Source organism: Stenella coeruleoalba (genome assembly GCF_951394435.1).
Source record: "Stenella coeruleoalba genome assembly, chromosome: 14".
In the NCBI taxonomy this organism is placed as follows: Eukaryota; Metazoa; Chordata; class Mammalia; order Artiodactyla; family Delphinidae; genus Stenella; species Stenella coeruleoalba.
Window position 1 is genome coordinate 7,763,479 of NC_137160.1, and position 27,647 is coordinate 7,791,125.

General features: G+C 41.3%; 2 protein-coding genes across 15 annotated transcripts in view; one reads left to right on the forward strand and one right to left on the reverse strand.

Annotated features, from left to right (window-relative positions):
- RTTN (rotatin) overlaps positions 1 to 27,647 on the forward strand; it is a 179,715-nt gene that overhangs the window by 112,684 nt on the left and 39,384 nt on the right. For 6 of the 14 annotated variants that reach the window (XM_079941814.1, XM_079941824.1, XM_079941822.1 and 3 more), the window contains 9 exons: positions 6,433 to 6,538; positions 7,289 to 7,386; positions 9,184 to 9,261; positions 12,902 to 13,028; positions 15,087 to 15,289; positions 18,552 to 18,819; positions 24,668 to 24,771; positions 25,867 to 25,936; positions 27,002 to 27,334. In XM_079941814.1, coding sequence (XP_079797940.1) covers positions 6,433 to 6,538; positions 7,289 to 7,386; positions 9,184 to 9,261; positions 12,902 to 13,028; positions 15,087 to 15,289; positions 18,552 to 18,819; positions 24,668 to 24,771; positions 25,867 to 25,936; positions 27,002 to 27,087 — 1,140 coding nt within the window. In that variant the 3' untranslated portion in view covers positions 27,088 to 27,334. The other 8 variants (XR_013831188.1, XR_013831189.1, XM_079941820.1 and 5 more) reach the window with 5 other exon arrangements.
- Positions 20,459 to 21,591, reverse strand: LOC307197530 (small ribosomal subunit protein eS1-like; the record flags this gene model as incomplete). The annotated part of the gene is given in 3 exon segments (XM_079943510.1): positions 20,459 to 20,838; positions 20,841 to 21,292; positions 21,467 to 21,591. Coding segments are annotated over 3 exon segments (861 nt in total). The 3' UTR covers positions 20,459 to 20,554.

The window sequence follows — 27,647 nt, forward strand, 5'->3', positions numbered from 1 at the left end:
GGGCAGCCAGCCGCGTTTCCCAGTCAGCGTGTGTTCTGTCCACTTGCCGCCGTCCCTGGGGCCTACCTAGGGTTCTGGGATCTTTGCTCCTCCCATGCCCGGGATCGTTGTGGTCGCGCAGGTCCTTCTGGTATGGCCCCTTGTGTGTTTGGCATGACAGCCTGATTGTGTTGGGGTGCGGAAGTGGCCGAGGCAGGGGCAGCCCCTGGCCCCGCCTGAGCTGCCCGTGGAGGGGCTCGCAGGCTGCACAGGGACTTCTGTCCCCCTCGCCTAGAGGACTCTAGTGGTCTTCACGGCACAGGAAAGAGCGTGGTAGGGGCTCCCCGACACTTCGTCTTCTGTCTCAGCAGCTTCCTCAGGAGCTGGAGCTCTAGGGGACAGGTCCCCAAAGTATTCCTCAAAGACACGTATTCTTGGGAAGCCACCACTTCCTGTAGCTCCTCCCTCACTCATTCCACTCGATTTTTCTTAATTTAGAACCCAAACTGGACACTGTTCTGATTGTCTCAGTCACCATCACAACAATAGGCTTTATTCCCCCATGATTAACTGAGTCCGATTTTGCACTTTAAGGAATATGGTTGGCTCTCCGTATCTGCGGGTCCTGCCTCCGTGGAGTCAACCAAATGTGGATTGAAAATGTTTTTAAAAAAATTTTCAAAAAGTTCCAAAATGCAAAACTTGAATTTGCTGTATGCCCAGCAACTATTTCCATAGCATTTACATTGTATTAGGTATTAGAAGTAATCTAGAGATGACTTAACGTAAATGGGAGGATGTGCCTAGGTTATATGCAAATACTTGGCCATTTTATGTGAGGGACTTGACCCTCCGCAGATTTTGGGATTCACGGGGATCCTGGAACCAATCCTCTGTGGATACCAAAGGACCACTGTGTTATAAGCAGGAAACTAAAACTTACACTTTACCGAAGTTCTTCCCCAGCCCCGATCAGAAATCATTACTAGTTTCCCAACTTTGGCTTTGGCAGAACACTCTTCTCCTGGGCGAGGGGCCTTTGCTCGTGCCAACATGTTTTCCTCTTCAGGGAAAGAGGGTATCTCAGTGGTTTTCCTGATGATTAGCTAACTTTCCTCCCCATTTCTTCCACATTACAAAAGATATAAGATCTGTGTGGATATGGATATGTTAACCAGTTATTTAAATCGTGTTTCCTAATACATCATACTTTTCTTGCTCATGTAAACAGTAGAATATGAATATGTGACTTTTGTTAGGAGGGCACAGAAATTTAAGACAAAGGAGAGAAAGGAATTGTACCTATGACAGTTTATGAGAAAAATGTATGCCTGACATGAGATGGGACATTTATTAATGAACTTGTTAAACTGCAGATACTGTGTTTTGTTTACAGTGCCCTGCATAAAGATGATATGTGAATTAAAATATTGTTAGAATGCATTAAGCAGCAATACATTATAATAAATCACATATGTTTCTTAACATATATCCGTGTGAGCCATGAATTGTGCCAGGAGTTATATGAAGCAAAGTAAACTATAGTCTTTAAATTATCAGAAAAAATAGTATTCTGAAATTGCCCTTCAAAGGCGTATTTAAATTTTCTGTAAAACTGTACTCAAAAAATATTAGACGTGTGACCATAGGCATATCACTTAACCTTTTCTGATTCTGTTCTTCAGTGCAAATGGTTGGATTGTATTACATTATTGCTCAGTTTCTGCTGGCTCTAAAATTCTCCATCTCCTGATAAATTATTATATTGTTGTAACTTCAATTAAAATGTCTTGACAGAGAATCTTTTGTAATGGCTGCTTTACAGCAGTATCCTACAGATGGTACATGTTGAAAGTTTGCATTTGGTACTCATCTCTTAAATCACGTATGTTTATTTTTCCATAATTTTTGTAATTCTGTTTTGAGATGCTTTCAGGTTCAGAAACTGTTAGCTGTCTTTTGAACATAAAATATTGAACACGTTTGACTTAATGGAGATCTTGCCTTCTCTAGTGAGATACTCAATATGTTTCATTTGCAAATACATATAGATAACGAGATTAGTAAAAGCTATCTCTATAATAGGTTTTGTCTGTAATTGATATGTTGGATTATTTTTACTCTTTTTATTTGATATGATATCTAAGGATAGTAATGCAAGGAAACAGCAAACTCTTATGTCACATTTTAGGAGGTATGTTTTGCACTACTGCTTAGTGAGTGGTAAAATTCAACAGTAAATCTGTTGGAGAGAAGACTTGTCATATATTTGAGATTCTGCTGTGTCAGTGAATGTTCACTGTAATTAAAAAGGCTTTTCTCTACTTTAGTACCTTGTGGGAAAGCAAAAAGCCTAGATCACCTAGTATATAGAAAGAGTTATATCAAAAACTGTGTAACATTTAAACAAATTACATTGAGTCTTCTTATTTTCTTTCTGCCTATGGTTTTTCGCTCTGTATCCTCTTGTTTTGCATGTCTGCGTCATCCAGTAGCTAGTCGTCTGTCACTTCACCTGTCGTATGTGGAATCTTAGCCTCCCCTCCTGCGCCCGGCTCCTCACCCTTACAGGGTGTCCTGCTCTGATGCTGCAGCTCCTTGTCAGTCTGCAGTAAGAGCTAAGTGGGAGACCAAATTAAATCCTGTGCTCTGGCCTTCGGTCTATGTTGAAAAGTGTGTGGATTTACTAGAGGTTATTTCTTTCTTTCTTTCTTTCTTTCTTTTTTTTTTTTTTTTTGCGGTACGCGGGCCTCTCACTGCTGTGGCCTCTCCCGTTGCGGAGCACAGGCTCTGGACGTGCAGGCTCAGCGGCCATGGCTCACGGGCCCAGATGCTCCGCGGCATGTGGGATCTTCCCAGACCAGGGCACGAACCCGTGTCCCCTGCATCAGCAGGTGGACTCTCAACCACTGCGCCACCAGGGGAGCCCTAGCTTATTATTTTATAGTTTCCCTTCTGTGTCTCTAAATAACATGCTTGTATTTCTTTATCTTGATTATTCAGTTTTGGACTCTGTTGATTTTCTGGTGTGGAAAATGAGACTTTGAACTCTCTTTCCATGTGCCACCTACGTGCCCAACCGCAGTGAGTTCCCCTCTCATTCCCCCAGTATTATATAGCTTCACATTGACTAGGATGTAGTGTTAAATCCAGGGTGTAGTGTTAAACTGTGAAAACGTTATACACAATTGAACCATGTTGCAGTGTTCACCTTTCTTTTCCTGCACAGCTTTCTTTTTCCTTAGAGGTAATTGTGTTATTTTTCATTTGATGAGTTTTCTCTTATCACTGGAAAGCCCCTTGTTCTTTGCCAGCCATTGAATGTCTTCCTAGTATATTCAGAAATGTCAGAACTTATATTAGCTTCATCTTCTGGAAGAAATCACTCCCGATTCCTTCTGACCTGCTTGGTGCCCAGTGTCCTCCTGGGGTCTCCATTCACTTCCTTCCTGGGGAATTCCTTCACCTCTCTGCCTTTTCCTGTGACCCTCTGTGCCCCGTGCCTTCTTTTGGTAGAGTCTCTTTTCCAGCAGCTTCCAGAGAAAAGGTGCATAGGAGGGTTTTTTGAAATCTAGCCATGCTTCCATTTAATTTATAGTTTAGCCAAGTGAGAATGCTAGACTGGAAAACATTCACTTCAGAGTTTTAAAAGCATTCGTCTATTTCCTTTAACTTTTCATGTTACTGTAGAGAATTCTGAAGTCATTGTGATTCCTGGTATCTCTCTCCTGGAAGTTTTTAGAATTTATTTTTTGTCCCTAATATTCTGCATTTTCCTGATGAAGTACCTAGGTGTGGGTCTCTTTTTTCTGTTGTGCTGGGCTTTCTCGGGGGTTCTTTTCATCTGTAAACTCCTGTTTTTTAATTACTTCATTGACATTCCCTCCACTTTATAGGCTCTGTGTGCTGGGAACTTTTGTTAAGTTTTCTTCTTCCTACATAATCTCTCTTTTCTTCTTTTTCCTCTCATTATTTTGTTTTCTATCCCCTGCTGTGGGAGCTTTTGTCAGATGTCTGGTAATCTTGGTTGTCTGCTATATTTCAAACTGCAAGACGTAAAGCAGGTGGATGCTCTGAGCCTGTGAGCGGCGCTGGTGAGCTGCAGGCTCTGTGCGGGAGGGATCTGGCTGGGTCATTTTGTGACCCTGTCTCGGTGAGCTTGTCACATTCCCGAGAGCAGAATCTTCCGACCTCCTGCCTGGGGTTGAAAACCCACCCGCCAACTGTTTTGCAGCAAAGTTGGAGAGAGCTGGGGTCTTAGAATTTAATTTGAACAGTTTCACTTAATCCTTCGTTGTTTTCAGTAGAACACCCTCACCTACACAGGTGCCGAATCTCTGCCAGTTCAGAATCCTTCTAACTCATCCTCTCCAGAGACTAAACCTCCAGTTTTTTACAAGGATTGGGGAGGAAGAGTGGCTTGGCTGCACAGAGCCTGATGGGAAGAATCTGGTCCCATGTAACTGCTTCTCAGAGATTTTTCAAACAGTCCTCCTTCACTCTCACTTCCCGGGGTACATGGTACTAAGTTTCCTCAGCCGTTGTCAATTCAGTGTATGGACTGGGGTGATACTCAGTTTTTCTCACTCACCGCTTAGAATTCTCAAGCCTGCGAATGCATTGGCCATTCATCCATCGACTTTCTAGTTTCCAGACTTGCACGTGCACGTGTGTGTGTGTGTGTGTGTTTAATCCCATTTCTCTCATTTTAATGAGATTTCACGAGAGAATAAAAGACACATCTGTGTGCACAGCTCTTTCCTTAGAAGTCTTACCTCCTTTTTTCCCTTATTGCTGCAGATAGTAGATGAGTAGTGTTTTTCAATGAGCTCAGTTTTGTTTTTCTCATATCACTAATATGTGCAAGTTCAATAAGGATGTGTTTGTGAGAGCAGTTTTCCTATTAATGGTGAAGATTGTTTATAGACAAATTGGGATTCTCATAGTTAACTATAATGATTATACTCCATAGATATTCATCATCCTATAACACTTCACTGCCTTTTCACCCCTTTCTCATGGTCACACTCAGCATGGTCTTTATCAAGCATCCCTGGCCTGGCCATTTAATATCTAACATTGGCCAGACAGGACCTGCTTGATTCGAGGCAGCGACCTAAGTGAGATATTTAAGATGGAATCACTGCCCCTGGTGGGAGGGCTGGGAGGCCCCCCCACTCTGCAGGCTCCTCCAGTGTCATGCTGCCAAGTGTAGGCCGGGCTGGAATTGTAAATGGAGTTGCACCTGTATAATTATGCTGTGCTATATTTTATGTAAAGTTATGTCATTTAAGCTTAATTTTAATAATACTGTAAGGCTGGATCATTTTTAAATTACTGGTAGAAGGAAAAGTTATGAATTTGAATGATATCTAATATTTATAAACCAAATGAAGAACTTCTAGATTCTTCAACTTGAGCTTATGAACCCCTTGAACTTGTAATAAAAATGTACTCATATATCCACATGAGAATCTTACCACGAAAAATTCAGCTGAATCTAGTCAACCCTTTAGAGCTAAAACACCCAGTAAATGGGAAATAACAGAGAAGAGAAGACAAATTAAAATCATTACAAGGAAGCAAACAGACTGTTCCATAATGCGAGCCATTCTGCAGGATGACTGATCTGGTTTATTCAGCTTCTCAACAACAACAGTGAAAAACCCTGGTGGGTGGGGTGGGGTGGGGGGAAGAGGCAGGTGATCTGGAGTGTGCCATTTTATGATATCTACTGTTTACTTTAAAATACTTCAGCCAAAAGTGTTTTAAAAGAGTATGAGGGTTTGTTATCCTGTTTTTTTTACTCTTACACATACTTGAATTTTTTATAATGAAAGATTTTTAACTCATAAATTCAAATGTATAAAGGAAATATACCAAAATATCAGCATTTTCAAAAGTACAAGTGATTTTTTCATTTATGTGAGAGTAAAAAAATTAAGTAATATTTTTTTGAAAAGCATGCCACAGGATAGGTTAATGTTGCTATAGTAATGAAAGATGGAAAGAACCAAATCACCTGAGATACAGGGGTACATTGAGTAGAAATTGAGGGAGGGGAATGTGTCTCAAGAAGAAGACAGGAGGAATTTGATAACAGTTCTCCAATTCCAGTTTTCCAAGGGCCCTTTTAAATAAATTACACGTGTTCATATATTTCCTGGTGAATTTAAGTGTATAAACTTGCTATGTGTTAGTACTAAACATAGCTTTTTTCTTTAGAAGATGAGTCTTTGAGAATGATTTTTGGTCTTTTCCATATTATAAATTTCTTATTCAGTCTTATCCACACAGCATTCTCAAATCTTAATAATTTATCAGATTCCAGTGAATTTCATGGAATAGTTGAAAACTAACCATAGCTTTTAAATGGAATGCATCTTTTATTCACAACCATTTTGCTCCAGCTTAAGTTTTTCTCGAAGGCCGTTTGATGTATGTTCTTTGCAGTGTTATGAAGTAAAATCCTCCAGAGATGTCCTGAAAAGAGTCGCTGTGAATGCGCTGATGTCGCTTCTGGCCGTCAGTAGAAGAGCACAGAAACACGCTCTGAAGGGTGAGCCACCTGGCACATCAGCTCCTTTTATGGCATGCTTTCAATTCGTATATTTTACTCCGTGTTCATTTTAATTTTCTTTGGACTCAAAGTGTAAAGAACTTTAGTGTCACTAAAAAAATATAGGTTTTATTTTCCCTGTACAGAAACATAGTAAACATGCATTACTTTTAAAATAAAAAGATTACGCACGTAGATTATTTTTTGTGTAATGATTCTGACTCCAGAGAATCTATATCTAAATATTAGAGAAGCTTTTAAAAGTAGCACATCACTCAATTTCATAATACTAACTACAAGCACATATTGCACACGTGAAGAAATCACGTACTTTTGATAGTAATAACAACTGCATTAGATGATCCTATGTTTTCATAGAAATTTCCCCTCTTGTGTGTCTTAATTTCTCATCTGGAATCAGGGAACACAGGTCTTAGAGATGAAAGAGAACATCAAGCAGCAACATCGAGCCCACTAATTTGAGTTGTGACTTTGCTACTGAAACAAACTCTGCACGCCTCCAACGTAAATGAGACGTGGGTGGGATCATACTAAATTGAAAACAAGTGGGCTTTAGCATTTTAGTTCTCTTACGTTTTTATCCTCTGATTCATTAACGTCTCACTGAAAGTGCAAAAATGAAGTTGGTTGGAAATAGAAAATGTTATTTTTTTGAGAGTTTGTTATGTGTAGTTTTAACTTTTTTGGAAATGGAATATCCTTTTGATTGTTTTGGATTTTCCCTCTCAGCCCATCTAATAGACAGTTGCGTGGAGCAGATGAAGCACGTTCATGCACAGCTGAACCTGGAATCTCTGAGGCCTGGGAGGGCAGCTCTGAAGAAAAAGGTGACTGAATTCTCAAATTCTGGGAGGCAGGAATGGCCATACGTAGAGACCATCTCTCCAGTATCCTTGTGCTTATAAATGACACCAATGTTTGGTTGAAATGAGTGTCTGTTTTAGAAGAAAGGTACAGCCAAATAAATTAATGGGATTTCTACATTAGCAGGTTTGCATTCGGGGTGTGTGTGTGTGTGTGTGTGTGTGTGTGTCTGTCTGTCTGTCTGTCTTAGTTCTCACTTGAAAATCTTTTAATGAGATTTATATAGTATATGTTGTTGTTATAAGCATTTTGGAGTGTGCATGATACATTTTTATACTACAAAAAGAAAATCTTTCTCTCATAGGTTGACTAGGAATGAGATAACTTCCTAAGTGTTTTCTATATGGTAGGCACTATTCTAAACATTTCATATTTATTATTCCCTGCACACTCATGACACCACAGTCACATAACTGATAATGGATAAAGCCACTGTTTGCCCCGTATCTGGGTGGTTGCAGAGCTCATATTCCTAATCGTGTTTATTTCCTTCCGTGACTTCTGAATGTCTCTTTTAAGCGTTGAGTCTGCTGGACTCATGTTCAAGCTGCATTTTCACTGTAAACTTGAAATAACACAGGTTTTTAAAAAAATTATATTTTATATTGAGATAACATTGGTTTATAACATTATATGTTTCATGTGTACAACATTATATTTCTATTTCTGTATACGCTACACCATACTCATCACCAAAAGTTTAGTTTCCATCTGCCACTGTAGAGTTGACTCCCTTTACCCTTTTTGCCCTCCCCCTCATCCCTTCCCTTTTTGGTAACCACTGCTCTGGTCTCTGTACCTCCGTGTTTGTTTTTATTTGGTTTGGTTTGTTCATTTATTTGGGGTTTGTTTGTTTGTTTTTTATATTGCACATGTGGGTGTAATCGTGCAGCATTTGTCTTTCTCTGTCTGACTTCTTTAACTTAGCATAGTGCCCTCAAGGTCCATCTGTGTCACTGCAAATGGCAGGATTTTGTGTGTGTGTGTGTGTGTGTGTGTGTGTGTGTGTGTGTGTGGCTGAGTAATATTCCATTGGATATATACACGTTTTTAATCCATTCATCTGTCAGTGGTCACTTAGGTTGCTTCTATATCTGGACTATTGGAAATAACACAGTTTTTATATAATAGCAATGCTTAATACTAATAACTATGGTTAAAAAGATCTGCCACACAGGCTTATCGAGAAAATGAATATGTGTATATGTTTATAAGTATATCTATTATATTTATATATATATTATATATATACATAGATCTAAGACCATTATTGCAGCGGTCTGTGTAATAACTAGTTTCTGCTGCCTTTGATAAGAAACCAAGAAAAAGCCATATTTGATAATTTCATTGGTCCAGGGGCTTATATGTTTGTCAGTTTCTTTTCTTGCCTCTTTTCCTTTTTCCTCTCATGCAGAGGCCCTTTACTTCATCATTGAGAGTGTCAGCCAACACCTGATATGACTGAAAACCAGTCAGTACCTGCTTCACTTTATCGAGATGAAACATGGAGCCTATTATATATCTCAGTTCCTCCGTGCTTGATAGAACAGAAATAGCTTTTTCTTGGTGGATGCGCTTCTCGAGATATGGTCATCTTTCAGAGATCATTAGCCTGTCAGTTCCCTCAAAGCTATGGCGATCAGGCGCAGTGAGAGCATAGCTGCATTGTAATGTGACCCAGGGGAGAAGGAATTACTATATGTAAAAAGTGGAATATGCTATTGTTGTTCACATTTTTCAACTGCTTTTTGTTTAAACAGGAAGATGGTTTTATTAAAGAGTTAAGCATTGCCATGCAGCTCCTAAGAAATTGTCTTTATCAAAATGAAGAATGTAAAGTAAGTAGAGCTTCTTTTCAAAATTTTGATAGTGCTGTTATTAAATAGGTTAAATTTTATATGAGATAATTTGGGAAAATGGAAAACTCTTCAAATTTTTTTTTTGATGCATGATTGGTTTGTAAGCTCAGTGTTCATTCTCAGAAATGGATGCACCTAATCTTACCATAATTTCTCAACCCTGATGACATTTCTTATGTTGGCGTTTTAACTTTATCACTGAAACTTTAACTTAAGGCTAAAGCAAAGCTAAAGCAAACTTGAGCCTCTTTTTTTCCTACTGGTAGCCATTTCGGTTGTTTTTTTTTTTAACTAAGATGGAATGAATGGCTGTGTATGTCTTTTTTTTTTTTTGGCTGCGTTGGGTCTTTGTTGCTGCACGCGGGCTTTTCTCTAGTTGTGGTGAGCGGGGGCTACTCTTCCTTGCAGTGTGTGGGCTTCTCATTGCGGTGGCTTCTCTTTGTTGCGGAGCACGGGCTCTAGGCTTGTGGGCTTCAGTAGTTGTGGCACGCGGGCTCAGTAGTTGTGGCTCGCAGGCTCTAGAGCGTGGGCTCAGTAGTCGTGGCGCATGGGCTTAGTTGCTCCACAGCATGTGGGAATCTTCCCGGACCAGGGCTCGAACCCATGTCCCCTGCATTGGCAGGCGGATTCTTAACCACTGCGCCACCAGGGAAGTCCCACGGCTATGTATGTATCTTAAGGCAGAATTTTTTCAAAGGTGGTTGTTAGACAACTGTCCAAGGAGATAAGTAGAGGTGTCTGCATGCATAGGAAAGAAGATGAGGGTGTCTCCTGCTTCAGAGGAGAAATCGCTTACTGCTATTGCCGAGTGTGGGCCTGTTGACGTCCAGGAGGTTCTTCACTCCCAGCTCTCCTGCAGCCCCTCTCTTGTTTTGCTCTGTCTGTGAGCATTGACGCTGTCATTTAACACAGCCGTTGGTGCTGTTATACAGGATATAGTGTCTGGAACACTTTGATTTGCTTGGTCATAGTGATACGACACTTTTGAAGAACTAGCTTCCACACAGAATTACTATGGAAAATGAGTAAGATGAAGATAAATTACAGAAGTTTCGTTTTTTAAAAAAATTTCTTACCTTTTTTGTTTTTAGTTGTGATAAAACTGGAAAATATATACTATATCTAGGAAATGAACATCTTGAACACATATCCCTTAAACTGTAAAATAATTTGTTCAAGACACATGACTAACAATTTACATTTCAAAGCAATTTTGATGGGAATTAAGCATTGATAGATTTCATTAAGATTCCCAATGGTACAAACTTTTTACTCCAAATAGAGGTGTCATTTACTGAGTTTGTTAGGGTCCTTGTGACTGGGTGCAGTTAGTATGCATCTGTGACACCTCACTCAGGCAACACGCCAGCACACTTTCCAAGTAGGATCTGCCTGTGGATTTCCGAGATGCTCGCCTGAGTACTGGTTGTAAGTGTAGTGTTCACATTTGTAACACATCAGCCAACTATGAAAGTGTAATCTCTCCATAAGTCACGTGTTTCTGCATTTCCAAGTTGTTTAATGAGGAATAAATCCAAAGAAGAATATTTAGATTACTTTTGAGAATAGACATAGTTCTAGGGGGCAAAGATTCTTAATTTCTTTCCCTGTTCCAGCTTACCTGAGGTGTGTGACACACTCCCATCACTAACTGTTGGTCACTCTTGTGGTGATCCACCAAGTCACCCACGCCCACCCCACCCCGCTGTCTATACGTATGACACAGAGGAGTTTCCATACCGGAAAGGTCACCGGGGGTGTGAGGTAGATGGAATGAAGAGCGAGCAAGGTTAGAGGGGGTGAATGTGCTGGTGCAGAAAGAGGTGACGAGACCTTAGCCAGGCAGGGAGAGCGGGGAAGGAGGGAGGGGAGCAAATACGAGAGACTGAGGAGAAAGAAGAGACATGTAGAACGATGTCCAGGCTCAAGTCTACGCAGGCGAGCCTAACAGAGCGGCCTGTAGCTGTGAGGGATCCTTATGTTGGGTTCGCACATCGCAGTGTAAAGTGTCTTCGGGCTCTCGGGGTGGGAAATGGCTGGTAGTCGGCGGATTACACGGCTCTGGGACTCTGAGGGGCGGTGCAGGCTGGGGATCTTAGGAGCTAGCAGTGCATAGAGGTGTTTGTAGCCGTGACTATTGTTGACATTTCCCAAGAGGGCATGTAGTGAAAGCCTAGGTCATGTCCTCAGAAAATATAACTATTGGAGAGGAGACAGAAAACAGCTGAGAAGGGAATGCTGGAGAGAGTTTGGAGGTGATCTAGGATAGAGGGACTGCATGGAGACAAAGAACAAAGAGCCCTTAATAGTTGCCACAGTGCCTGAGGGTTTGACAGCCGTAAAGGTAGGAGCGACTTTACCAGCCTCATCAGTTCAGAAAAGAAATTGAAGTAAGCTGAAGATTAAATAATAGCTGGGAAATGACAGCATTAAGAGTACTCTTCCTAGAAGCTTGGTTCTGAAAAGCAGCAGTTATAATTTAGGAATATAGCATCAAAGGAAGCTAGTCTGTATGTTTACTCCTAACATGTAAAGTGCTTAAATATAAACAGAAATGAGCAAATCGGGGCCTAGTTATTAAAGAGACAGGAAGGGAAGAACTAATAGATGGGTAAAGATCCCTGAGGAGGCACGCGGGGCTGTGTTCCAGAACACAGATGGGCGGATCAGTCTCTGCCCAAAGAGCACCTGTTCCTCACTGCCAGGCAGGAAGGGTGAGTGCAGGGATACACAGATCAACCGTGTGGACGGAACGGCGGAGTAGAGCAGGAGCCCGTACCTCATCGTGTCTGTCTTCTGTGTGAAACAGTAAGCAGGGTCATCTGCGGCTGGCGTAGGGCTGTGCTCCAAGCCTGTGGAGAGTGGGGAGTAACATTGGGAATAACCCGCCCACTCTCTTTATGGAGTATTGATACTCCATAAAATTGTGTAGGGCATTATGTGAAGGCCCACATGTGTGCACATGGGTCTACAAATTGCCTAGTAACTCTGTTCATTAAAAAAATTGTTGCATTTACTGCCAATAGTTATATTTTATCCATAATATTGTCCCAGCGGTAACTGATCTTTGTAATAAAAACTGAGTTACTTAAGAATTATTGATTTAGCATAATATTTTGACTGAAGTTTATCATAGTCAACTTATTTAAAAACAGTAATCTACTTCTGATCTATCTGTCTAGCTACACATATTAGATATATATACATATACCTACACACGGCAGGGGGGGGGAGAACTCAGAATTGATCAGAATGTTTCCTTAACCAGAAAATCCCTTTTCTTAACCATATCATAGCATTTATAAGAGTTTATTTAATGTTGCAAGATATCACTGTCTTGCTTAATTTACATGTTCAGAAGCTGTTTTTCTACATTTCTGACCTAAGCTGCGTATCCTGGTCACCCCAGTGTTGCAGGGACTTCCGAGACTGGTCAGGCTTGTGGTCAGGGCAGTCTGGGTTGCAAGGTGCTGAATCTGTCCATAGGATTCCTTTCTCTAATCAGAACAAAAATCAATTCAGTTTTTGTCTCATGTTGGTGACAAGTTTTTTGGCTTTGATTTTAATTTATATTTTCATTATTCAGACTAATGCTGCCCTTGTTTCCTTCCTGCTGCAGGAGGCAGCCCTGGAAGCTCATCTCGTCCCTGTCTTGCACTCTCTCTGGCCTTGGCTTCTGATGGATGATTCACTGATGCAAACTGCCCTGCAGCTGCTTTGTGTCTATACTGCAAATTTTCCAAATGGTAAATGGAACCCAACACTGCCTTTCAAAAGTATACTGCAATACTAATCTTATGTAATGTTGTTAAAGTGGAAAAATGTATATACATTTTGAAGTGTTTCTTCCACTTATTTGAGGGTATGTTGGTTAGAGGTATGCTTTCTCACAGGTATTATAAGAACGAGCAGTTACGTTAGTATATGTTTGATGAGACAGAAGAGTCATTAGACAGCTCAGGGAATAGAGAGGGAGAAACTGTCGCGATTATATGGCAGCGGAACGTTGAATTTAAGAGGAAAATTGAGAGTGAAAATTATGATGGAAGACCTTAAAAACAGGTTAAGATTAAAACTTAAAGAGATTCTAGAACAGGAGGCTGGTGTGGTGAAAGGTAGTTCTGGGTTCGGTTGGCTTGGCGACAGTTGGTATCATTGGGGTGCCTCTTTCATTCCTGCATTTGACAGACTTTTTATTGAGAACCTCCCAGGGCCCTGCATTGTTAGAGGCCAACAACTAAGAGAGAGCAGAGCAAGCAGGGAGGTGACTTGAGGAGAAGGTGTGAGGTAACTGTTTGAGGGGAAGGAAGTGGGGGGCATTGCGGGCAGTGTGAATTTTCCATGTAAACTTAGGGTCACAGGTTTAAGGTTTAGTCAGCAAGTTTAAGGTTTGCGTGCTTCTTCTAACAACAGTCAGCAGCGTAGCAATTGGATTCTCCCGGTATCAAAAGACAGACAGAGAAAGGACCGGAACTGAGAACATTCACAGCCATCTTGGCACTGCTGTGTGCTGGGGGTGGCTATTTCCTCCACCCTGGAGCCGCCTGTCCTGTCGCCCGTCCTGTTGCCCACTCCGCGTGCCTCTGGCCGTGTGAGCTGGCGGGAACAGAGCCTCAGGCTCTGTGCTGTATGGAGAGCACTGCAGGGCAGCGTCATCCTTGTTTTCAGGCCGCTGCTGTTGACTTTTTCGTCCCCACTTCTGCTCTCACTGCCCCCCACCCCGGCTCACGGCCTCTCGCAGTGTGACCGGCGGGGCACGGCGGTCTCTGAAGTGTGGCCTCTGCACATCATCCTTCTTTAGCCCACCCTTCACTCCTTAATTTAGGGTTTAGGGAAGTGTGCTTAGGGGAAGAAAAGAATCCATTGCAAAATACTGAGCAAAAGAAACATATATTGGGTTGGCTAAAAGTTTCGGGTTGTTCCATAAGATGCTACAGAAAAACCCAAACGAACTTTTGACCAACCCAGTACTTTACGATAAATCTTTGAAACCGTAATCTATGTTACTTACATACTTACAGTAGATGCAAATATTAGAATGTGGTTCTAATGGAGGAAGAAGCTTTTTATTTTCCTGTCTTTTCTGTTTCCAAGCAAACCTGCATCATTTAGTGATAGTTTTATGTAACATGAACGGAAACCTTGGTATTTGGATACTGCTGTGTAGTGTGAATACAGGAAAGATCACTCTATTTATTTGTGTTTACTTTTATGAGTTTATTTTACAGAAAGTATTTGATTCAGATCTAGTTGTACTTAAGTTAGCCTCCTTGCACGGACTTTCACAAGCTAATCACACCTTAGGCTTACATTACAATACAGTAAAATGCATTTCTAATTCTTTTATGATTATTTTTCTCCTTTGATAAATCCCATATGGTTGTTTAAATTACTGAGTAAACACTGGACTCTGGAAAACCAGTTGATGCTACTGCTGGCGCTCGCTGCTTGTGAGCTGTGTGACCTTGAGCAAGTCACTGACACCTCTGAGCCCCGAGATGCCGTTTAGCGGACATGGCTGGTGGCGTTTGTCCTGTCCTCCCACCCCAGGGTTTCGTGTTCCTCATTTTTTTCTTCTGGAAAATGAAGGCATTAGACCACAGTGTTTTTAAATGCTTTATTGAGGTCATTAGGCCCTCAGTCCATTAGATCAGATGCAGACATATCAGCACCAGCCTTCAGTGCCATTGCAGTTCACAGGCTAATGGCCGAGTCCTTTGATAGACAGACATGCTTTACCACTCAGGTTGTTGAACTAAAGCGTGGAGCCGAGACGACGTTGTGATGGACTGTTGTTTTTCAAGGTTGCAGTTCTCTCTGTTGGTCAAGTTACGGACAATATCCTGTTCAAACTGCACATCGAGGGGCCCCTGGCAGCTCCCTGATGCTGTGTATCCTGAAGATGGCTTCCCAGGTGCCTCTCGAGAACACTGCAGTCCAGCAGATGGTTTTCATGTTTCTTTCAAACCTGGCCTTGTCTCATGACTGTAAAGGGGTAATTCAAAAAGTGAGTACTTAAACTCTCCTTCCTATCATAAAAAAGAGACTCAGTAAAATAATCCTTTCAACCGAGGACATGTGTGAAAAGTCTAGAACTCAGTTTTTAGGATTAATTATTATGATTTTAAGGCATTGTATTTTAAAGGATTGTAAAAGGATCAGGAGGTTCACTTTGTTTAAAGCCTGTTGATAGATGATACATGAAAAGTGACAGAAGCTAGAATATGATCACACCATTCCCTTTTAGTTTGTCTTCTTAGCTTTTGGACTGTATTTTCTCTCTGTCAAAGATGACGGTTTTAGGGCTTCCCTAGTGGCGCAGTGGTTGAGAGTCCGCCTGCCGATGCAGGGGACGCGTGTTCGTGCCCCGGTCCGGGAAGATCCCACATGCCGCGGAGCGGCTGAGCCCGTGAGCCATGGCCGCTGAGCCTGCGCGTCCGGAGCCTGTGCTCCGCAACAGGAGAGGCCACAACAGTGACAGGCCCGCGTACCGCAAAAAAAAAAAAAAAAAAAAAGATGATGGTTTTAGAAAGACAGCTGTGTTACATTTATTTGAGATCATAAAAGCGATATATTGGTCTTTAAACACACAAAAAACAGACCAAATTGAGCATAACAATTCTAGTTCAATTTACATTGTCAAATGGTTTATGAAATGACGGCCCCTCCTCAAGTTAGACCTAAGTTCTTTGTGGCACACAGGTGACTTTTCAGTCCCTGAGACTCCTGTGCCAGAACGTGACTTCCCGCCGCTGGTTTCAACTTGGGCGCTTTAAGAGGGACGGTTGGCTTAAGCAAACCCAGTACACGTGTTCCCTTAGGCTGTATTTAGGTGCGTGTAAACAGGATCCCTAATTTGGAAGATTCCTTAAAATTTGAATATGATCAGATTATCTGTTACTTACTAGTACATAGTAATTTGAATGCTTCCCTTTCATTTACATGAAGGCCAAGGTAAATTGCAAAAATTGACCACATTCATAAGAATTGAGTCTCCTTTTCCTCTATTGTATCATCTCCCCAGCCACCACCCCCTCCAAAAACAAACACACTTTGAGTGCAATCTCTAAATAAATAGCAGTCTTACTAAACAAAGATCTTCTCAGTGGTATGTTGGAGCTAACTCACGCTGGTTCATGAGTGTTTTTGTTAATTTTCAGGAATTTTGCAAGCCAGCTGACATCTTGGTGGTATCTTGAAATCAGCCATGGTGGGAATATTCACGCCATGCACATCAGGGACCTACTGCTCTCACCTCAGCACATGGCTGGATATTTGCTCTGTGTGTGTGTGTGTGTGTGTGTGAAGTCATCTGCAACTGGATTTTGTTGGGCGGGGGTGGGGGGGGACAGTGCTTTCTGCCACTTCCTTATGGAGAGCACGCTGGTAGGAAGCAAAGTTGGAATTCCCAAGTGGAATATAAATGCTAATCTTGGATCTGATGTGTGACTGAGCTGATGCTTATTCTTTTTAAGCTTCAGTTTCTTCATTCAAAAAAATTTTAGATTAAACAAAATGATCTCTAAGATATTTCAACCCCCAATCTATGATTTTGGTAAGGTACTTAAGCATATTTTGTTTTTCTCCTTTTTTTAAAAAAAAATATTTATTAATTTGGTTGCACCGACTCTTAGTGGCAGCAGGCCGGCTTCTTAGTTGCAGCATGCATGCGGGATCTAGTTCCCTGACCAGGGATTGAACCCGGGCCCCCTGCATTGGAAGCGCAGAGTCCTATCCACTGTGCCACCAGGGAAGTCCCCTTAAGCGTATTTTGATATAAGTGTGATCGGACTCCATTTCATCAGATTTCCATTTCAGGTGCAGATCAGTCAGGTTATTTTTCCTCTGCTCGAATTAGGAATCCTCCGAGCCTTCCTCTGCTCATTGTTATGAAGAGCCCTGGACACTTTCAGCTACACCTCCCATAACTCATCTGTAGTTATTAGAAAATGTAGCTAATGCTATTGTACAACTAAAATTCTAAAATAATCTCTTTTTTCTCTACCACGGCATATTTCTTTGCATCCTACCCAGTGCAGGAAATCGTCTAAAAATGTCTTTAGGCCCAGCAAAAAGAAGGACTGCCCAGAGCATATTTACAATTTAAAGTACTATCATATATTTTATCACTGTTGTCAACTCCAGATCCCCAAGATCATGGCAGAATCTAGCTGAATGGGAAAGACAAGGGATGAATCTAAAAAGCACTAATTTGGGCTGAGAGGTGGGAAGAGATGTGAGTGATGGCAAGGGCAGGGCAGAGTGGGATGCAGTTCTGCAGTTTACTTGTTGCTTGGGTGGTGTTGCTAATGTTTCTGTAGCTCGTTTCGTTCTTGTACTCAGTCCTTTTATGTAAAAGTGCCAAATTTATAGATTCAAGCCAAAATTTTGATTTAGGTATAGGGGAACCCAAGAAATAAGCCAGAATAGGTCGTTAAACAGGAAGAAAGATGAGCTACTCTGGAGAGCTGTGAAAGTTAAGCGATTGTACTTCTGCGCCCTGATCCAAATGCCTGTGGTTCCCATGCTGTCCTGGGCTGCTTCTTGATCTAATACTTTTATGCCCTCTTTCCTTGTTTGCATACAGATTATTCTAGGCAATAAGTTATTGTCTTTCACATAGTTCAGGGTTTGGTGTGGTTTTATAGAAGGGGTTTTATTTGGAGGTTGAAAGGACTCTTACAGTTAAGTAATGGGACTTTCTCATCTATAAGTTTACAAGAATGACATATAGCCACGAGAAATCATCTGTAATGATGAGCAGCTGGGGTAAAGTGAATATAAGATGTACCCACAGATTTTTTTTAAAAAAAACACTTGTCGTTGGTACTACCAGAGTTGTTAACTGGTGTCCAAGACTGACTGAGGTTTTGTTTCTTTTTCTTTCCTGTAGGATCACTTTAAATGAGGAGCAAAATTGCCAGAAGGCAGACAGAAAGAGAAAACTCAGGAAGCCTGAAATAATCCCCAAACTGAATGATCAACCCTAAATAACTAGGAGTTGACTAGTTACTGTATCCATCATCAGGAAAGGATTAGTGAGAATTAAAATTTGAGCACTTAAAATTTAAATTAAAATTTAAGCACTCCTTAACCTTTTCACTTATACCTGGAAACAGTATAGATGGAGTATTTGGAAGGTATTGGGAGGAAGGAGAAATTAAAGTTGGGGAAAAGAGGAGCAGAATGCTAGTACGTGATCTCTGAGGGACTAGGAAAATAATGAAAAGACTCAGGAGGAAAATGATATTCTCTCTATTTATCCACAGAGTAACTTCTTACAGAACTTCCTGTCTCTAACATTGCCAAAAGGAGGAAATAAACATCTCAGTAATCTGACCATTCTTTGGTTGAAGTTACTCCTGAACATATCGTTTGGAGAAGATGGGCAGCAAATGATCCTGAGGCTCGATGGCTGTTTAGACTTACTTACAGAGATGAGCAAATTCAAGCATAAGAGCAGCCCTTATCTACCTCTTCTTATTTTTCATAACATTTGCTTCAGCCCTGCCAATAAGCCCAAGATCCTGGCTAATGGTGAGTATTCTGCCTGTACACCACACGCATCTATTTATCCGTGTGGTTATTCAGGTGAAAACACAGGATAGTTTATAAATAATGTGCCAGGTGCTTATTCATCATGCGCCGCGTTCAAGGCACTGTGGGAGGCTGCAGCTGTAGGGACGAATTGAATCGGGTGTGATTCCTGTCCCTGAGTTGCTGCTGAGTCTCCCGGATTAACAAGTCGCCGCACAACAGCCAGGCTGGATCCAGGAGGTGGTACCGAGGTGGGCCTGGGCCCCACCTCCCTCCTCCCATCCCTCGTCCTGGTCCTCTGACTCCTCCACGCCTTTGAGCGGGCACTGCCCTGTCCGTGGAGCCTGCCCAGACCAGCCTGTCCACGTGGTAACCCCACCTCTTCCTCCTGCCTCCCCGCCCTCTCACCCTCTGCCCCCTCCCCTGTTTTACGTTTCCCCATAGCACTACCACCAGCTGCTACACTGTGTTTTCAGTGTATATCTGTGTGTTCCTCGTCTGCCTGCACTGGAACATAAGCTCTTACACGTCAAGAGGCTTCTGCCTCTTTTGTTCATGTTTATCTGGAGCAGCTAGACTCACGCCCGTCACTAGTGGGTGCCCAGTGGGTGTGTGAGCTTGAGAGCCACACTGAGCAGTCAGCAGGGTTCAGGACCCAACAGCACATGGTGACAGTAGCTTCACAGCGACTCCATTCTCTGATCTCAGGACAGATGGAGGCGAGGATCGGTGAGGATTCAGAAAAATTTTGGAACAGAAGGAGCGAAATGGAAACATCTGTTTGTGCAACCATGTGCTGTTTCTGTGAGGGGTGTGTGAATTTCAAGTTTTATGAGGAGGTGTGTTATCATGAAAAGACAAGAGGTGGGCTCTAGTCTCCCACGTACCTGGTGCCGGATGCCAGGCCCTCGTGTGCTCCCGCAGCATCGCCTGGGGCAGCTTCTCCAGGTCCACTTTCTTCATCTAGAAAATGGTCTCTCCTTTCTTGACTTCGGTAGAAATCAGTTGTTAACACATAAACTGCCTGGCACTGTTTGTGGTACATGGTAGATGCTCCAGATGTATTAATTCTCTTTCCATTCATGTTTTTCATTTAAACTTTTCTTAGAGGTGTTTTTCTATGAAACGCGGAGTTTTCCAAGTGGAAAGGATTCTGCTTACATTTTGTTGTGTATAGTCATGATTCTATTTTTCTGATAATAATTATTGAATTGCTAGAAATGCAGGGGAAGATTTTAGAAGCTCAGCCAGCCTTTAACTTACCTAAATGAACGATGATCTCCTTTCCCGTGGCCCCTCTGCTGACTCTGTGTAGCTGCCATGGGGGAGGGGCTGGGAGGGGGGCGCTCCAGCGACTTGTTTCCAGGTTTCCATCCTCCTTCGCTGTGTCTCCCTCAGTCCTTACGTTTGTGAAATGAGGGTGACGTTAGGGCCTTACCTCAGAGGGCAGTGAGACGGCCTGTGTGAGGCGTCTGTTCCTCTTCCTGCCATCACCTGTTAGCATTCACCTTTCTCAGAATAAATGTTTTCTTTGGGGACTGCTAACTGCAATTTTATTATTGAGAGAGTTGGGAAAAGGTCAGGCTTTAGGGAACTGAAGGAAAAGTCTGCATTTTCCATTTCTGGATCACTCAGGGTTTTGTTTTTTTTTTCCCACAAATAAGATCTTTTATTTGTCACCATTAAAATCTGAATTTTAAACAGATTCTTAGACTGTTGGCTCATATCCATTAGCTCATTCAACTTTAGCACCTGTCTCATCCCCAACAGCTTTTCCAGGACTACTACCTTCACCCTGTAGCTCTGTGAGTTTTCCCAGTTCAAACTTGGGCTTCTTCAGCATTTTTACTTTTCTAACAGAAACATCATGGACCGTTTCTGTGTCTTTTCCAGTGCTGTCTGGAATCAATTTATTGACCACCTTTTTCAAGTCATTTGTCTGCTCCTCTCCGGTCATGATTTCCATCATCTTCTTGTGGATCTGGTGGACTTGCTGGTGCCGGGCATAAGAGGTCTTCCCGAATCTGATTTACATTTTTTAGTAAAACCCACACAGAAGAGACGAAGCAAATAACCGTCGGTAGTCTTGACATCAACGTGAGCTTCAGTCATGGTCTGCCATTTTTTGACCATGGGGCACATTTTGTCATGCGTAAGATCCATGCCATGGAAATTGGTCAGGCAGTTTTTGCCCTGAACATCCTCAGTAATTAGCTTGAATTTTCTAAATGCAGCTTCATCATTCTGCAGATCATCAGGGCTCGCTTCAAAAACACGACCCTTGAGGCCATCAGATGTGATTTTGGTTCCTTGAGTTCTCGTGACCAGTATTTTCCCAATATTTCTTATATTGAACATAGCTGGTACTTTCACATCATACCAATCTTTCTTAGAAAATTGGTCAACCGCTTTCTTCTTGGCTCCCTTTTTGCTGCCTTTCATAAGATGCTTGTTACTGTTGACTGCCAGGGTGCTGCTCAGAGAGCCAAAAGGCTGGATCACTCAGGATTTATTTTTAAACATTTCCTTGTATCAGCAATGTGCTCTCTCCTTCACTAGCTTAAAGAAGTAGCTTTCCCCAGCCCCACAGATGTGAGATCAGGGGCCTTCAAGGCAGGGTAGGAAGCAGCAACTGTGCCGTTTCTACATGGATGTGTCGCAGGCACTGCCTCCGTCTCCACTTGGGGATCCAGAGGGAATGCTTGGCAGGGTCAGGCAGCTTGAAAATCTTCCCAGCAAGGCTGCGTAACTCTGATAGTAGCACCCAAACATCCAGTCTAGATGGCCAGGAGTAGAGTGGGCAGTGGGGCTTGACTTTGCTGTTTAAACAGATCCAGAGTACTCCTTGTTTCTGGTCATGTCAGGGTAGGTCTCCTCTCTGAAAACAAGAACATGCTAGATAAAATATATTAAAATTCACCTTAAAAAATCAAAGAACTGAAAACATAGTGGGAAACTTCTAGGCCAATTTTGATTGAAAGTGTGTACCCAGACAGGTAAGAAGTTTGTAGAAGGCTCTTTAGCTCCCAGGACATTTGCCAGCTTTGTGTGCTGGGGCTTTTGTCCAGGAGTGCCAAGAGGGGAGGGGACAGACGCCGGGAATCTCTGGAGTCTTATGGACCATCCTGCAGGTATTGAGCTGGAATCCCAAAGAACTAACCTCTTAGAAGAGGATGAATCAGAATTAAATTGGTGCCCCAAACCTCATGCAGGCGACTAGAAAGAAAAGAAAAACAAGTGTGAGAATGGGCACCACAGACTGCCCCTCACAGCTCTGCACCCCAGACACACATAGACAAGTGGCCCATGACCTTGGTTGGAGCTGATCCTCGATTGACAGTGCCACGAGGGGCTGAGCAGAAGCAGACTGCCCTCTGATGGATGGAGGACAAGTTTGGACTAGGCCTCAGGGAACCTCCACAAATAATTTTTCAAAAGCATCAGCCAGTATACAGTTAAAGATGACCAAGCTTGTCAGGAGAAATGGCAACATGAGTGAGAAAGAGCAGGGGGAAAAATACCAACGTATCTGCCTAGATTTCAGATGCTGGAATTCTAAAACACAGATTTGAAATGACTTTATTTATACAGTATTTAGATAAATAAATGACAAACTTGAAAGTATTTGCTGGGAATAGGAAACTGAAAAATTGAAAGATTTGGAAAAAGAACCAAGCAGAGCTTCACTGTTGAGTATGATAATCAGTTAGCCACTTATAGGTGTTTAAGTGTAAATTATATATTCAGTTTGTTAGTCACACTAGCTACATGTGGCTATTGGCTATCTTATTAGACCACATACATATAATTATTTCCATCACTGTAGGAAGTGCTGTTAGACAGGACTATTCTAGAACTTCAATAGCCAAAATTAAACACTCAGTATACATGTCTGGCAGCAAGTTAGGTGCAGTGGAGGAGAAACTTAGGTATTAGAAGATAGATCAGAAAAACAATATCCAGAATGCAGCACAGGCAGCTAAAAAAGATGAGAAAGGATTAAAAGAATAAAGCGTTTAAAATAAAAAAAAAAAGGTAAGTGACATAGCAGATACATTGGGACAGTCTAATTGCATGTTTAATTGAAGTCCTCAAAGGAGAGGAGAAGAGAGGAAATGTAAGCGAGGACAGCTAAACATTTTAAGAACTGTTTTCGTCAGACACGAATCCATAGATTCAGGAGACTCAGATAATTTCGAGCAGATAAATAAAAATAAATCCACGTCTGTTCTCGAGGTTATTTCTATGTTTCTGTGCAAGTTCAGTTCATACCTATTTGTTAAACTTAAAAATGTTTTATATGCTTTTTTGTATACATATTATTTTTCACAATAAAATGTGTTTTAAAAAAAATTGATCCACTTGCATTATCAGAGGGGACACTACATTAAGTGACCTATACATTATACAGTACCTATACAGTACTTTATTAAAAATTTTAAGAGATAGTAACTGGTTGAAGGAGTTATATAAACTTATTTAGATCATGGGTTATATGTTCTGAGTGTCTGATAAAAAGTATGGAAACATGCCTGGATGATATTCAGTTGGAGAACACAGAAATCACCCTCGCATTTGATGATGGTCCCTAAGAGTACCAGCTGCCACCCATCACCTCACATGATGAATTGCATCAGGTAACAGTTGTATATATATAGCCTGGGTCTGGGTAGGTTATGATACAGAGGTGGCGGGGAGTGCAGAGCAGGTGGTGAGGCAGCAGGGGGTAGTCGGCAGAGAGTGGCAGCGCCCACACCTCACTTCCACGCTGTCTGTCCCTCTGCTGCACACAGCTCACTGTATGGAGCCGCTTTTTTTTTTTTTTTTTTCTGTAAAAGATTTTAAATTTCTTAAAATTTCTTGAAAAATGCTAAATAAGATTACTTGAAATCATTTTTGTTTGCTTTAGTTATGGAATCTTTCATCCCACTAGTATGTATTGAGCCCCTACAATAAACTTGCAATGTGAATATTCATCAGTGAGCGGACACACAGAGTGTGCCCTCAGCTGGGCTGCAGTTAGGTGCATTCACTGAGGCGGGGATAATGCATAGGGAGAGTTCCCAATAACAAGGGTTTCACCCCTAGGAATGCAGCATGTTTTTAAAATCACACATTTTAGAGGGAAAATAATTGGATAGAATTTAATGATCCATACAGTTAAGTAGTAAAATAGGTTCGTGTATTGTTCTGAAACACTTGGACGATCTCCTTGGGGCTAGACATCTGTACTTTAAAATGAGTAGGCTGCTGCAGATAATTTGTAAGTCTTTCATCCTCTGGCCAGCTTTGCACAGAGGGGCTGTATCTTGTGTGTTGTTACGCCTTTAAAAAACATTTTCCTCTCTCTCTCACACACACATACACAAACACGCCTTTGAAATGTTTAGGCCTTTTTTACAGGCTTAACTAATATGGTATTTCTTGACTATTGTTTTATATTGTAGCCCATGCTATTGATATGTTTGTATAATGTCTTTATAATTTATCATAAGACCAAGTCCTATTTTCCTGCATGTGAAGATGTGAGATATGATTGAACGGCTCATTGATAAACTCATTGTGTAATGGCTTACTTCTGCTCTATCGTTGTCTTTAAATGAATGTGCCTTTGTTGAATTAGGGCCTAAAAAGTTAAGCAGCCGTGGCTTCCCTGACAGTTCTGTGCCTGCTGTGAAAACAATTTGTTTCCAGGTGGTTCTCCCACATACCACATGTTATAAAAGATTGCTTTTGCCAACTATTTATTTGTTTGGTGGGTAAAAAGGGGTTATCTGACCAGTCTAAGATATGAATACAATGTATTGTCTGGGACTGAACTTTTTTTTTTTAATGTGCTTATTATTAGAAAAAGTCATTAGTGTGCTAGCTTCCTGTCTGGAAAGTGAGAATCAAAATGCTCAGAGGATTGGAGCAGCTGCGCTTTGGGCTTTGATTCACAATTACCAAAAGGTCAGTTCTTAAAATCATTGTTGTCCCTAGGGGGCAAACACCAAGGCTGTCCGGAAGTCAGAGGACTGTCAGAAAGGAAAAAATCAAGAGTCAAAGATAGTGTTGCCTTTGTGCATTCAAACCATTAGTAAACTATCTGTCAAAGTCTTTCATGTAATCATTTCAATAGGAGGTGTCTCAGTTCCAAGTGTTTCTCTCTCGAGTGAATTTTCCCTGTGAATATAACTTGATTTGCCATATTGGTACAATGCTAGTATGAACTGTTTCTTCTAAAAGACGTGTCAAGGAAAAACTCATCTTGAAATCAGGCCGAACAATGAAGTTTTATCCAGTTGCGAGATTCGCCTTTCTCTAGGACACGTCATCACTGAACTTTGAAGTCAGCTCAGTCCTTGTAAGGCTGTGACACAGGGCCGGCCCCAGGGGAACGACCAGCAGGTGGGACTTGCACCTGCTCTCTCTGGCCTCTGGTCTTCTCTTTGATTGCAGACGTCTCACTCCTGAGAGAAATACCTGTGTGTACCTAGTGGCTGAGTAGTGGCCAGGTGACAGTGTTAGGATAGATGGCCATCCCCAAACGGTGCTCACGCAGCTGGCCGTCCCTGGTGCGCACTGGCTGGTGTCAGCACTTGTGAGGACAGAGGCTGCTCTTGTCACTGTCACCCCTGTACCCCCAGGGCTCTGCACAGGGTTATGCACTTTGGAATCGCTCAGTAAATACTTGTTGACCAACTGGCCGACTGCTAGTATTGTGTATCCTTGATCTGAAATCTGAGGTTTGAGGAAATAATGAAATACTGAAACTGAGATGGTATAGTTTAAAATAGCAAATTGAGATCAGGGGAGAAGGGGGAAAAGGGCAGGGAAGGAAGAACATGGGACAGTAGAGTAAAAATCAAGTCAGATAGGGAAGGATGTGGGCGGTGGCACAGTGGGATGGAGTGGTGTAGAATCTCTAGCTACATCATTCTCTTCTGTAGTATCCTGTTTAATACTGTAGTCAACAAGTGCAGACTTAGTATTAGTATTGTGCTATCCTGATAATTAAACACATGGGAATAAATCTAATTGATGGATTGCTCTATATTATCCTAGGCAAAAACAACTTTGAAAAATCCATCAATAAAAAGAAGAGTGGATGAAGCATATTCCACAGCAAAGAAAAGTAAGTTTTATTATTAAAGAGATTATAGTTAAACTTGGAAGCTGTTCCCTGAGTTCTCTGATTAATGATACATTTGGACAGTTGACAGCAAAATGGCAGTTTTCTACACTGATGTTCTACACTGAGTCTGAGGAGCTTTTATGCTGAGGCATTGTGAAGTGTGCCAATACTTGGTCCATGTTTTTCATTGTAACATTTTTTAAAACAATAAAATGTTCTAATAGGTGAATGTTTGAGATACAGTATTTTCTTGACGTGTCAGTGATCTTTCTCCAACTCATTTTTTTGTATCACATTTCTTTTTGCCGGTGGCCACCACTGTGCTGAAGTATGTTCTTACATGATAAGAACTAGGCCCAATTAGAACTGACCTTGAACAGAAAATGTTGATCTAACGTCAGGGAGTTGAATTACAGTCTTCCAAGAATAGATCCCATTGCCCCTGCATCCACTCGGTCCTGTGATGTGACCATGATATGAGGTAGAGTTTTCCTCTCAAAGTGCATTTTTCATTTTAAGTGATACCAGTTTTCAATGAGCATTATTCTCTAAACCTTTTTTCCACTAAGGTACTGAACTGTGTCTTTCCTGTACTGTGTCTGTTGGCTATTAATTTTTATGTTTTTATAGTGTAATTTTTTTGTAAGTGGTTTGGTTTGGGGTTTTTTTTCCCCCCCTTCGGTTTGTTTCTAGCTATGACCATGAGTTTCTAGAGGCAGTGAATGTTTGAATTTATGTGGTAGGAGGGGTGGTCCGTAAAAAGAGCAAGGCATTCATTTGGGATCGTAGGTAATAGTATCCATTATGGAGGTATATTGATTTTTGTTTACACTCTGTGGCTAAACCAGTAATTAAAAATAAATTCCATAACTTCTTAATTTTTAAAATGTTTAGTATTTTAAATATTAAATTAAAAAATATTCTTATAATGCTAGCACTCAAGAATTGGAATAGAACTTTGTCACAGATAATCCTATTCACATGTGTTTGTGTGTGTGTCTGCTGTTCAGTGCAGTGCTAAAGTTTAATAAATTGCTCTTCTGTGCTCTAATTTTTCTGTCTCAGCTTTCTTAAACTCAGAAGAAACTCCTCTAAATGCCTATTATTTGAAATGTCTTGAAAACCTTGTGCAGCAACTTAACTCTTCATGAGCGCTCTGAGATGCTTTGCCCCGAAGCCAGCGGCCACCGGACAGGTGAGCCAACCTTGAAGCAAGTTGTGTGTAGACCTGTCCCTGAAGACGTGCTAAGCCTCTGCATCAAAGGGCATAGAGAGTCCTGGGAACACAAACTCTTTTTTTTCTATGCAATGTGTTTTGTAAAAATCCTATTTATCAGTTATTTAATAAAATAAAATATTTTTAGCAACTGAAAATTGACTAATAATTGCTGCTTACAGGCTTTTAGCAGTCTCATGAATATAAATTTTAGGAATGGAAAGAAGACATTGTGTTCTGATTTCCTTTTTTAAAAAAATTTTTACGTGAAATTTGGCTCATCGATACAAACCCTTATTTTTCAAAGCATACACATCAGTGAAGGAATATTTGTAGTAAACCTGTATAATCTTGTGATTAGCTTCTTTTTGCAATTTTTAGTGATAGTAATTCCTTTCCATATGATTTATAAATGTGTTATATTTTATTATTTTCACCTTTCAACCTCTGAAATGTTGTGTAATAAAAAAGGAAGAAATAGTGTTTATGGTCATG